This window comes from Girardinichthys multiradiatus, chromosome X, assembly GCF_021462225.1.
Source record: "Girardinichthys multiradiatus isolate DD_20200921_A chromosome X, DD_fGirMul_XY1, whole genome shotgun sequence".
NCBI classification, from domain to species: domain Eukaryota; kingdom Metazoa; phylum Chordata; class Actinopteri; order Cyprinodontiformes; family Goodeidae; genus Girardinichthys; species Girardinichthys multiradiatus.
In genome coordinates this window covers 22,966,915-22,980,054 of record NC_061817.1, presented here as the reverse complement: position 1 = coordinate 22,980,054, position 13,140 = coordinate 22,966,915, and the positions used below count along the sequence as shown (strand labels likewise).

Here is a 13,140-nt window from a genome sequence, read left to right as displayed (position 1 = left end):
TACAAAGAAGAATCTGCAAAACAAAATATGCAAATCTGGTAAAGATTAACTGAAAAAATCTCTCAGTGAAATGTTGTAAAAAGTTTTGGCTCAGAGGTGCTTAATACAAATGCATGCCACACTTGGTCTGTTCACTTTTAACTGTAAACAAGTAGCTTTCATCAAATTCAAAATGACTGTATGTGTTAAAAAAAATTAAGTTTCATCTTCTTACTCCCCATTATATTTCATTATTGACAAGCTTTTCTAAATATGTAGCTTTATAGATTATTTTCTTATAAGTATCTGCCTCCCTGTGATCACCTGCGTGTTTGTTTTGGTTGGGTGTGCAGATGCGAGCTCGTGAAGTCAGACTTTGGGACAGCAGGAAACTCAGCTCTTCAGTCAGCTCGCTGTCACTCGGCACCTCCAGTGGGTAAGTTCACCATCTCTTTATAAGCCTTATCCTCTATAGCAGACCTGTGCTGTCAAAACGCTGACCTTGATGCAGTTTAATGCTCATTTGTCAGCGAGAGATCATGTGTTGCTGCACAAAGCGTGTCTCTGTGATCCAAACAGACGGAATGTGTGTGTGCAATGTGTCTACTTGAGTAGCATGCACGTGTATAAAGTGCTATATGGTGGGCCTTCACACTTATATGTATGATTGGACAGGAGTGTGGACCTCCCAGAGTTATGACACTGTCTTTCTACATTCCTGCCATTTCCTGGGTCTGGTCACACACACACTGACTCCTGTCATGTCTCATGTCTCAGCAGAGGAGAGGGTGTGTGTGTATGTGTATACAGCAGAGGGTCAGGAAACAGCAGCAGACTCATAGACACTTCTCTCCACAGCTCAGCCTTTGTCATTTTCTCAGTCGCTAGGTTTATTTTTCCTCACACGGCTGCCGAGGACCAGAGGGTAGCAGGAGCGTGGCTGGTTTCCAGAGAACGAGAGGGAAGTTGGGGGGTTCAACATTCCTTTGTCAGTTCTAGTTCAAGCATTTTAGTGCCATTACAAGTAGGTTAGAGGGCCAAGTTTCTCTCAACTGGAGCTGACCCGATTTTATCATGTCACTCAGCGTGCTGTGGAGGATTAAAACGATTTGTCAAACCTATTGTTGCTGAAAAAGAGGCAGTGATGAAGCAGCACAAAGCAAATTTGTTGGCATCTTTGGTAAAGATTGCAGTCACATGATCTCAAACTTATTTTGACCAATTCTCTTTGGACAATCTCTTGAGGATCTGGAGTCCTTGGTCCTTTCTTATGCTGTCTTACCAGGAATTTTTGGATCAAGTACTTTGGAGAGAGAGTACAAATTGGTTCAATTTTTTAACATTTATTTAATATTGGTTTAATTCAGTTTACAACTTGTAATAGATTTTTAATCATTAATTTATTTTTGCACCTGCCTGCTGTAACAAACAGAGTACATTCTTCAATTCTTCAATTTTAGGAGCGTAAACGATTTGTCTTCGGAAGCAAAAACAAAATAAATAACCTCTGTGTACAATTCCTTGAGACACATCTACTTGGTTATATCAGTTTCACCGTGTAAATGCTCTGAAATGATCCAAAAAACACCAGGTTGTATTCTCACCTCATATCAGTGATAGGAGGCAGACGTCGGTGGAAGCGAGATTCCTTTAAAATCTGTTACAAGTACACATTTCTGTGGAGTTTGGATTGAATCTATTTGTTATAATGTTTAGTTGTTGTGACAAAATGTTATAGAATAGTTTTATTGATGAAAATCATAGCTTTTAGGTCTGCGATGTTAGCCTCACTCCCACACTCAGCCACTAATAGCTGCAGTTGCGACTCATCTACTGGCCCTCTTCCACTGTAAAATCACTCCCAGCAAAATGTCTGTGAGTTAAAGTTTCAGAGAAAACGGCTCATCGTCAAAACATGCTTTAACTATTTTTCCAGGCCCACAGCATCTCACATTCTACACTGTACTTAGCAGTGGGTATAAGGAGCCCTTCCACCTAATCATCCTTTGTTTTACACCAAACTCACCAAAAGTGTTAAGTGCTTAAATAGCTCAATTTCAGTTACTTCAGACCAAAACAAAGACGTCCAGTCAAAGTCCTAGTAGAGTTCAGTGTACTTTAACATGTTTATGTCTGTGATGGTGGGACAGAAAGGCTTTTTCCTAGAATTACTCCAAGCAACAGGTTGATACGTAGATAGCATCTAATGGGTGTTATGGAGACACAAATTTAAGGTTGACATTTTCTAATTTACTCAGCGTACGATATTTCTGCAGTAAGATATGAACTTTTTTAAAGACTTTTTACAATTTTGTTTTTTATGATAGGTGCCAACAAGTTTGATATAGCCGCAACACTGCAGGTTTGTGGACGGCCTCCACGTGATTGCCAAGAAAACTGTAGTATCTAAATATGTTTAAACAGTTGTATTAGCCTGATGTTACAATCAGAATTAGATTTTTTCATTCCCATTTTAATACGTGTCTGATCATTGACACAGCAAGCCCTCGCCACTCATCTTCGTTTCTCCACTTCCTCTTTGATTTGTCTGAGACGAACCGTTGCCCTTCGGCGTACCTCTCCGCAATCATCACTTTTCTTAGGAGCTGTCATGCTCTTCATGGAAAGAGAAGATATTTTATGCCACGCATCACGCTGTTGCTGCTTATTGCCAAAATATTCCTGTTGGGATTCATACCATATGTCTGGAAAAATCCTTCTGGTTTGTCCCCGAAACCCACAGAAAAGCGTGTCAATTAGTTCATTTTACTGGTGAGTTTGTCTGTGGCGTCTGTAGCGAGACAGAAGAATGTTGAAGCTTATCAAGAAATACTGTGAAGCTGCTCTGTTGTTTGAGTGAAAATAGTAAGAGTTCAAGAGAATATTATGCAAATTTCTGGGGACAAATTGTTTCCTCCTGGTTTTTATGCTTTTCTGTGATCCCTTATACGCTTTTCCCAATTAGTATTAATCCAATTTTAATGGCTCCTAAAATAATATAATTTCCTGTATATTGATACTCATTTATTTAAAACTTAAAGTTTTCCCCTAGATGTAGCTGGGAGGGTAGGCGTGTGTGTGTGTTCTCCCATCTGCTCGACATCGGTTGTCCTGTTTTAAATCACTTTAATCATGCACTGGGATGGTGCATCGCAGAGCTATCACTCACAAAGCCGCATCACCAGATGGCTGCACACCAGCACTGATATAAGAGGCAAGCAATCAAATAACACATCAGATGTTTCCCTGCAATGAAATATGTTATTAAGAGGTGATTTGTTTTACTGGTCCCCCTGACTCTTTCTGTGTTTTGTTTTAAGACCCATATTGTTTTATGTCAAAACCTACAGGTTTTCACCATGTTGTAGGCAGAGAAAGTAGTAGGAGCTAGTATTTTTAACGAGTGGTTCTTCAGAGGGTTCAGTGTGTTTATATTTTGGACTTGGTCTGCTCTTTCACTCATTTGTTGGGCATAAATTGTACCTGACTTGAGTGGCCTAATGTGGGATGTACCACTTGTTGTGGTCGGTGAGTAGGCTAAATACCATTAGCAATACAAGCGGATGATTCTGTTAAATTCAGTTTGTTAATAAATTAACAACAAATATCATCTCACGGCACTTTACAAAACAAGCAGATCAAATTCACACACAGAAATTACTGAAATTTATACATAGAAGTCACAATGCAGTCAAATTCAGTTGATGAAACAAACTGGTGATAAAAAATATTTACCTACGAAAGCCCAGACGAAGTCCTCAAGCCACAAGCTTTGCAGCAATCCCTCCTCCTGAGCATCCACATGGCGACAGTGGAAAGGACAGACTCCCTTTTAACAGAAGCACTAGTCCAGGAGTACTTTCTTTGTGAAAGAAAAAATAAAGAGTCTTGGCACGTGTGGCTTAATCTATGAGAGAAATACAGATAAATGGATGACTGCTGAGCAAGTGGATGACAGGTAGTTAAAGGAGATGCAAACCATTAGAAGTTTAAAGAAACAAATTGTTCTTGCAGGTTTCACTGTTGTGTAGGCACAGCAGCCATGTTGACTTTAAACTTGTGGTAGATCCTGGATCTCCAACATTCCATGTCAGAATTACCATTTTAAAACATTTACCACTTCATTAAGTTAAACGCCTCCAGGGCCGAATTCATCCTGAATCTGAAAACAAGTGGCAACGTGTTTGATTAGGTCATTGGTCAAAATCTGAGTGGCTTAAACTGAACCATCAAGGGCTCAAGAAAACCTGACTGGAAAATTTTTATAGGGCCACAATAAATTATGGTATTTTCTTGTAAACAGCCTTGGTTGTTCTCATGATCTAAAATCAAATCTTCCAATTCGAAGATCCTGCAGAAAAGAGATTTAGCATTTTTGGTTATCAATGTAATTTTGTTGCTGCTTTATAACATGTTCAGGCCTCCTACAAGTAAAATACCCAAGTCAATTCTAATGTTTTTTCTGAAGTTATAGAAGCTGTTACAGACCTCTGCTCCTGGTTATTTTAACCATCTATCTGCCTTTTAATACACACACTAACAGGACACAGGTTCACAGGCTTGTAATGAGTCATAATAGTCATAACGATACCAATTTCAGCGGGTCTGTATGATGCCTGACAAGACACTATACTTGCGCTCATTATTAGCATGAAGCTGTCCTCAAATTCCCTTTGGACTTGCCTTAATTTCTTCATTTTCCAGCTTGTTAGCACAGTAAGTTATCCGTGGATAATTTAGTTTTAGTTCAGCTAGCTTGTGTATGACCAAGCGCCTCTGGAAGAGACAGAATGCAATATTCAAAACGAGACCTTGACTACATTTTTCTCTGCCCTTAAACTATCCAGTGCCAATTATGCTTAAGCTGCAGTGGAAGAATAAAGTCAAAACACTCTTATTGGGACATTTCCTCCCCTGTCATTTCAGGCCTGAGGTGCATATAAAGATGGATGCTTTTTTCTGGTCTGTTTTTGATTAAATGACTTGTGGTAAACATCTTGTGTAAGTGGAGCAGCGAGCCGGGTTGTATCAGGTTAGCTATGATGGCCACAAAGTTCAGTTAGACTGTTTCTTTTGGACTGTCACAACACAAAGAGGCCTGGTATCACGAGCCAGTAAAACGGGGTTGTGGGTGGAATATAATTTGGAGGGAAAATAATGGAGGGGAAATGTTTACTTTTGGGGTTTAAATAGAGACAGAAAAAGTGAAGGATAGATGGTGATGATTCTGAAAAGGATATTTTGGAGCGCGCAAAGGTTACTATTACCACAAACTCATTTTCCTTACAACTTGCAGATCTGGTCATTTGAGAATAGCTGGAGCTGGGTCTCTGTATACAAGTGTTCCCCTCATGCTCTTTCCTCCATAAACCAGAATTATAATAATGAGTTTAATTTGGCCTCTAAGCCAGCTGCAATCAGTGAACTTTACAACTGGGCATGATTGCAACCAGCTTGCTATTTAAATCCTTTAAATGTCATGATAGTTACGCATGATCTGTTACTTTAGCACCTACAAAAGCTTTCACAGTTTGCATGTCTATACATAGTGACTTGCAAAAATATCAATGCACCTTGTATTTTATTTTTTTTACCTTTCATGTTACGACCACAAATGTATTTAACTGTGATTTTATGGGAAACAACAACACAGAGTAGTGCGTAACTGTGAAATGGATGAAAACAAAATAACTCAAGATTGATCAGACTGGATGGAGAACATCTGTGAACAACATTTTTCAAGATGTGCCACTGATTTTCCATTGGACTTATGTTTGGACTTTGACTAGGCCATTCAATACATGAGCATGCTTTTATCTAAACTGTTTTATTGTAAATTTGGCTGCCATGGTGAACCTCCACCCCAGTCTAAAGTTTTTTGCAGCCTCTAACAATTGCCCTGTGTTTAGCTTAACCCTTAACTTCTATCTCTGCTGACAAAGAGCATCCCCAGAGCATCATACTGCCACCACTATGGTTCAAATTGTGAACAATGTGTTAAGGATGATGTGCAATGTTAATTTTCTGCCACAAGTAAGCCAAAAAGTGGTCTAATCTCACCGGATGTTTGATGTGTCTCAAGTGTGTGTTTTGCAAACAAGACTTTCTATGGTTTTCTTCTTGGCAACCAGATTTGTTGAGTGCACAACAAACATTTGTACTGTCAAGAGGTTCTCCTTTTTAAGCTGTTGGTCTATGCAACTCCTCCACAGTTACCATCTGCCTCATGGCTGTTTCTCTGATTAGCGCTCTCTTTGCCTGGCCTGTCGGTTAAGGGCAGGTTAGGACTTGTGCCATTCTCATCACATTGTTATGAGCATGTCGCAGTGTTTCGTAAGATGTCAAAGCTTGGAATATTGTTTCATATCCTAAACCTGCTTTGAACTTCTCCACAACTTTCTTCCTGACCTGTCTGCTGTCTTCCTTTGTTTTCAAGTTGCTGATTATTCATTCGTAGTGCACACATTTATGCACAGTATTGTGTTAATCTGTCACGTAAAGTCCCAATAATATGCCTTTAGGTCTGTATTTGCATTGTGACAAAATGTGAAAAGATGTAGCTCGGTAATGAGGTCAGATTGTGAGAAGTCAGCCTGACAAAATGGTAACCTGTCTGGCTTTGACCCCTTTAATTGTCCTCAGTCACTACCAATGTTTTTCTCTTCACTTCTCGCACATACATGTAAGGGCAGCTATACGTCAGTCCTCTTACTCCCCATCCCGAGGAACCTTCACTTCACGTCTTTTTCTTGGCGAGAGGCTAATTAAAACAGATCGTGGTGACCCAGACCTACAGATTCCAGGCTGATGATTGCAGAAGACAGAAGGCTCTCCCCAGGGAGCCAGCCACACCGTTTTCCCAACCCAGTCACAGGTTACACAAAGAAGTTGCCCTTTAAGGCAAACGCCACTGACAGACTGAGCTGTTGGACGATGGAGAGAGGCTTTTGTGGTGAAGAGATGGATGGGAATACCTCAGGTGTGATGTTTAAACTCACATGCCCCTCTGGGTCTGTGTGTGTGTTTTTGTATGTGGGTCAGGCCGGAATTTAAAACCAAGTAAGTGGGTGTAATTGAGCCAAGCTCCCTTTAATCAGATGGATTGAGTAAAAGGGACCCAAACCTTTACAGAACAGTCCCCTCCTTTCTTCCACCCTGGCCCAGTTCCTTTAATATCAGTCCCAGATGAAGGCTTTCCTGTGGGGATTAGGTGCAGCTGTAGAACCACTAACCATACGAGACCTAAAAAGAAAAAGAAAAGAAGAAGTGATAGTTAACCTTTATTTTTCTGAATTTATTTTCTAAGAAAAACACAAAGCTTTGTTGTTTGGTTGCAGCCCAGAAATGCATCTCTATGGTGTCAGAAATGGCAGAACTTCAGTCCCCAGGTAATCCTCAAGGGCTAAGTCAATAGTTCAGCTGCAGTGGCCCCCTCTCTCTCTCTCTCTCAGCGACGACCACAGGGGGGATGGTATGGAGTAAAGATGTGACCGCACACGCTCTCTCAAAGAACCTGAACCCGATGGCTTGACAGCTGAAACACGGTGTCTGGAATCTGTTAGTCATTTGGGGTTTCACTTTGTGATCCAGCGGAGAGAGGGAGTTTGACTAGGAAAAGAGGATGAAAAGGAGTGGGAGGCAGCTTTAAAATACCCTCATAGATTTCTGTGATAGCAATATTATCTCTTTGAGCTTTTATTCACCTTTTAGGGACGAACATGTGTTGATCTTAAATTATTTTGTGCTGAAAGATGAATTCCTGATCGTCCTTCATGCTGGGTGTTTGAAGTAGTAGAGTAATTAATCTGTTATTCCTGATCTTCCTAATATGTCAAAATACATCTTCACTAAATCCTATTTTTATCCTTACCTTACAACCTATTATATCTTCTGTCTTTTATTTTAGTCTCCCCTGTTGTTACAACCACAAACCTTCGAAGTGTCTTATGGGGTTTTGAGCGAAGTGAAAGGAAGGTTTGATCTTTAGGTTGCTGTAGGTTCACTCTAAACACCAATCTCAAGTATTTTGCAGCTTCTAAACGATTTTCTTTCAACCCTGCTTTGTATTTTGTCCAAACGTTCTTACCATCAACTGGCAGCTTCCCTTTCCCCATTGAAGGAAAGCATCCACACAGCATTATGCTTCCACTACCGTGTTTCACAAAAGAAGTAGTGTTTTGCATGTTGTACAAAACATGCTACGTTTTTGCCTGATCTAGTCAGACCATCTTCTGCATGTTTGCTGTGTCTGCTACACGAGTAAACAGCAAAAAGGACTTGCAAGGGCTTTCTTTACACGACATGTGTCTTCTTACCACTCTTCCCTTAAAGCCACATTTGAAGAGTGTCTGACTTATAGTTGTCTTACATTCTCCCACCTGAGCTAAGGACCTCTGCAGCCAGGGCTTTTTGGCTTGGAGAAGCTGCAGATATCTCTGCAGTCCTAATTAAAACTTTCCTGTCTGCTCTACAATAATACTGACATTCAAATAGTGGCGGCAAACAAACAGAAGATAATGGGTCTTCTGTGTCGTATCATGACTGGTCGTATCATGAGCAGAAGAAGAAAAACAACAGTTTTTTTAATACAGTGTGAGGAGATCTGCTGTTTTTCCACATTTGGATCACTTAGTATCAATATCCACAACGGCTTTTTCATGTTTAAATCACTTCCTTCTTTTCAGTTCTTTTCTACTTCTCTTCTAAATAGGCAGTTTATACACAACTTTATTATCGCCTCCTATGGGGCTGATAACTGTATGTATCTGAAGAAAATGAAAATCAATTGAGCTAAATATATTATGAATACGACGCTTAAGACGGTGATGCCATTTATTTATTAAGCAGTATTAGAATAAAGGGGGGGCTGAATACAACTGCATGACACACTTTTTGAATTTTATTTATAAATAAAAAATTTAATCCATGTGTCGTTTACCTAGTTAAGCACTTCTTATTACTGTATCACATAAAAATCCCAATAAAATACATTGAACTCTGTGGCATTAATGTGCAAAATGGGAAAAGTTCAAAGGGCATTAATGCTTTTGCTAGGCAATGTAGGGTTCTTTGGAGGTGCTTGTGTCTGGATTTCTAATTTTGGTGTTTTTTTAAAGGCAAACTTAATGGAACTCTGCAGACCTGGTAAAAGCTCATGGAAGCATGTGGAGTGTTTGGCAGGGGATCTTTAATATAATTCACAGAGGGTTTTGATTTCATCCCGCAGGTATGCGCTCAGCACTCGAGGGATCAGAAGGACGCTTTTGTGTGAACTCGCCACAGATGGAAAAATATAAAGTCACTCACCCCCACCTTCGGCTGCGCCCTCTCTTTTCCTTCTCTCCTTCCATCCACCATTGCTTTTCTTTATTGTCTTTTGTTGCAGAGGATTAATGGTGAAAGTTGTTTTTCTTTGAATCACAGTGCACCAAGAATGCCAAAAATTAATAGCTTTTTTTTTGGAACACTCACTCAAATCTGTGTCAGTGTCAGAGTTTGAGACGGTGTCAAACTTCACCTTCCATCATTAACACAAACGGCAACGGAGTTACACTTGGAGCTGTGGATATAGTTTTTCTCCAACATCTGGAAGAAATGTCTTTTTTTTAATGTCTTTTTCTTCTTGCTCTCATTAACATGAATGTGCTCACAGTACCATTTAGGATATTTGCCCGAGCAAAAGCCGTAACTTTACTTTGGCACATCTCGAATCATTTTCAGCACTTCTCTGACTGTGCAGTGGAGTAAGATATCCAGAAGCTGAGTGTGTGATGGCAGAGATGATGGAAGATCCAGGGCTAAAGTGGAAACAGTACAAGCTGTTGACTTACAACATAAATGCTAAGAAACACGTTGTTTTTTATTTGTTAGTGCAGATGCTTGTATGCCTGTATGGAAACCTGTAGGTTGTCAAAATTTTCAACTTGATATACAAGGAATATTTTTTAAATATATGCAAACGTCTCATATTTTTCATCAACTTCACTGAGCTGTATTTCGTGACTTTGTCTCCATATCTGTTTATATTTCCATGTTATGTCTTCTTTTATAGTCTTTCCCTTTAAAACTGCAATGCAATAGTGTAATAACAGTTATGATTGTCCTTTTCATGGGATTCAGGAACCGTAGTTCTGCACAGCTCCCGAATTTGAGTGATGGAGAGAAGTGTGTTTCTCATTAACAGGCGTTTTCTTCTGCCCTGCACCCTGCTTACACGCCCATCCTGCAGCCTGGCCTCGGCCGCTGCCTCTGGGATTGCTGCAGATTGGTGGCCTGTCACAGCACACCTCCTAACCCAACAAAGAATAATGGAAGTAAAGTAAAGGAGAGACAGAGGGACTAGAAATATGGATGGACAAAGAGCTGCTTGTGTAATTCATATGAATGGAAATAATGAAAATGTCATCCAAACAATGCTCAGTTCATCAGAAAATGTTTTACTGATGTTTAAAGAAGCAACAAATTTATGTCATATTGTTTTACCTCCAATATTAGTTGGCAGTCAGGATGTTAAAGTGACAGTAAAGTCCTCTGTACCCTCTAAAAAACTGAAACACCCCTTCTCTACTTTTAAAAAATTGGATACAACAATTTGCTTACATGTTTTTCAGTAAATCCTCTGTAGGGAGGTGTGGATTTACCTCAAAGAAAGGCCATCAGGGTTTTGCATCTCTTTGTTTCAGCTGGAGTAAGCAGCAGCAGAATTTCTTGATCCAAACTGAGACTGAGGCCTGTTGTTACCCTGAAAACTTAACTATGTAAACCTTTGTAAACAGCTCTTTTTGTGGTTTAGTAATCTTGAAAGAGGAAAATTGATCACCCAGTATGATTTTTTTGTGTCCTGATGGCATAATCACCTTTGCTAAACTTCCAGCTTTAACTCAGTTTACTTTAAGAATCAAAAAAATTCAAAATTCAAAACTAGTGTCGATGTTAAAATCGTACAAATTATGACAATAAAATTACTCAGTTATGGTGAGAATTTGAAAAAAGAGGACAATGGCTTTTTCACCGACCCCTGTTAGGACCCTCTAGATGGAACCTGCAGTGAAGAGAATTAATAATGAGAATGTAGATATGATGGTGCCTGCCAGCTGCTTTAATGCTTTAAGGCTAGGTGGATTGTCTTCTTTATATGATCATGTTTCCATGATAAAAACCAGAGATCTACAGCCTCTCGCTGGCAGGTCTGCCGACAGTAAAGAAAAGCTCAAGAAAACAGAAGAACATTTTTTAATAAAGACCTCAACGGATCGGTCAGAGGAAGGTGTGCCTCATGTGCTTCTGGCTGATGTCACTTCCCACGTGGGCCCTATTTATCTGTCAACACTATGGAAACGTGTCACTGTTGGTGAGGCAGGGAGCATTGCTCCCTGCCTCACCAACAGTGACACGGGAGCAATGCTCCATGCTTCGTTTAACTGGAAAAGGGTTGAGGTGCGCTGCAGCTCCCCATCTGTTTATGTTTGTGCGTTTGCCTACTTGTTAACATTCCTACGTTAACACACGCATTTGTCTTCATGTTAACTGCATGTGGGCGAAAGAGATAGAAATATTTGGGAAAGAGACAGACATCAATCGTCTGTATTGAAATGTTATGACCAGAAAATTTGCTTTGCACCTGCGTGCCTGGCCTCTGTTGTTCTGTTCCGAGTTGTGTGGCTGAGTCTGTGCAAGTGCTCTCGCTTAAACAGATTAAGAAAAATTCATCAAAATGTAATTAGTGGGAGAGCTGATGATGTTTTGTTGGCCAGGAAATAATTCAACAATTGTGCAAAGGAAGTGGGAGTAGGACTGAGAAGAAAAGGTGGAGGACCCTCAGGGGGGAGAACCAGCTGAGTCTGTTTGAAGGAGAGAAAACGTCTGGGGAGTTTCCTGCTCCAAGATGGACTAAAATCCGGCTGAGTGAAGCCAATAAACAGTATTTGAAAAAGGTCATTTAGTCAGCTAGTTCTTAAATGGGGTATTAGTCAGCCTGCAGGGGCAAAGGGCTAAAGTTAGTCTCCTTTTGTGCCTTTATTGATGTTTGTGCATATATTTATTTTTTGGCAACATAAGATCTTAAAACTAGCTTACCTTGTTGTGCCGTTTCAGAAAAAAAAAAAGCTTTAAGAACACATTTATCATGCCAATTTCCTTGAATTTTACCCCCCATATGTGGTTGAGAAAACTGACTTGCCTTACCATTTAGAACAGTTGTTGAAATTCAAGACTGGCACAATATACTGCGCCTTTTAAAAAGTAGTCATACCCCTTGACCTTCACATTTTGTCACGCTACAGCTACAAACTTTAATGGCTTTTATTAAAATTTGGTTGGAGATTATCTGAAAAATGTTTCAATTCTTCCCACAGATTCTCAGTTTAGTTGAGGTCTGAACTTTAACTAGGCCATCCTAACGTGTATTTGATTGATCTAAATCATTTCATTGTTGCTCTGGTTGTAAGTTTAAGGTTGTTGTAGTTCTGGAATGTGAACCTTAACCCCAGTCTAAAGTCTCAAACAGCTTTTTTTTTTGTATTGCCCTGTATTTGGCTCCATCCCATAGCATGATGCAGCCACAACAATGTTTTATGATGGTAATGATGCATTCAGGGTTATTGGTGGTGTTAGTTTGTCACTACACTTAGTGTTTTGCTTGCATCTACAAAGTTCAGCTTTGGTCTCCACTGACCAGAGCACCATACTGAAAACAGAACTCATAACCTTGTTCTTGCCAGTCTTTTATAAATATCAGATTTATGAAGTGCACATGTAATAGCTTTCCTGTTGACAGATTTTACCACCTTGGTTGTGGATTTCTGAAGCTCCTTTGAGAGTTTACATGGTCCTCCCGGCTGCTTCTCTAATTCATGCTCCCCTTGCCTTACTTCTCAGTTCAGGCAGTCATGTCTTGGTAGGTTTGCAGTTGTCCAATACTTTTTTTCCATTTTCACATGGTGATTTAAACAGTGCTCTGTGAGATATTCAAAGCTTTATTTAGGGGTTTCCATTTAAAGTGGCTGGAAAACAAATGCAGGCTACGATTTTATAGATTTGTATGTGTAAAAAAACAATTTAAAAAAAATTTCAAATAAATATAATTTTCCCTCTACAATTTCATACTACTTCGTGTTGGCCTATCACATACAACTCCATTAAAGTACATTTAAGCTTTTAGTT

At 39.7% G+C, this 13,140-nt stretch overlaps 1 protein-coding gene across 3 annotated transcripts in view; it reads left to right on the top strand.

Moving 5' to 3' along the window:
* The window catches only part of LOC124862927 (mitochondrial import inner membrane translocase subunit TIM16-like), a 164,940-nt gene that overhangs the window by 56,825 nt on the left and 94,975 nt on the right, over window positions 1–13,140 (top strand). For all 3 annotated transcript variants that reach the window (XM_047357132.1, XM_047357130.1, XM_047357129.1), the window contains exon 9: window positions 333–415. In XM_047357132.1, the coding sequence (XP_047213088.1) occupies window positions 333–415 (83 nt within the window). The remainder of the gene's footprint in view (window positions 1–332; window positions 416–13,140) is intronic.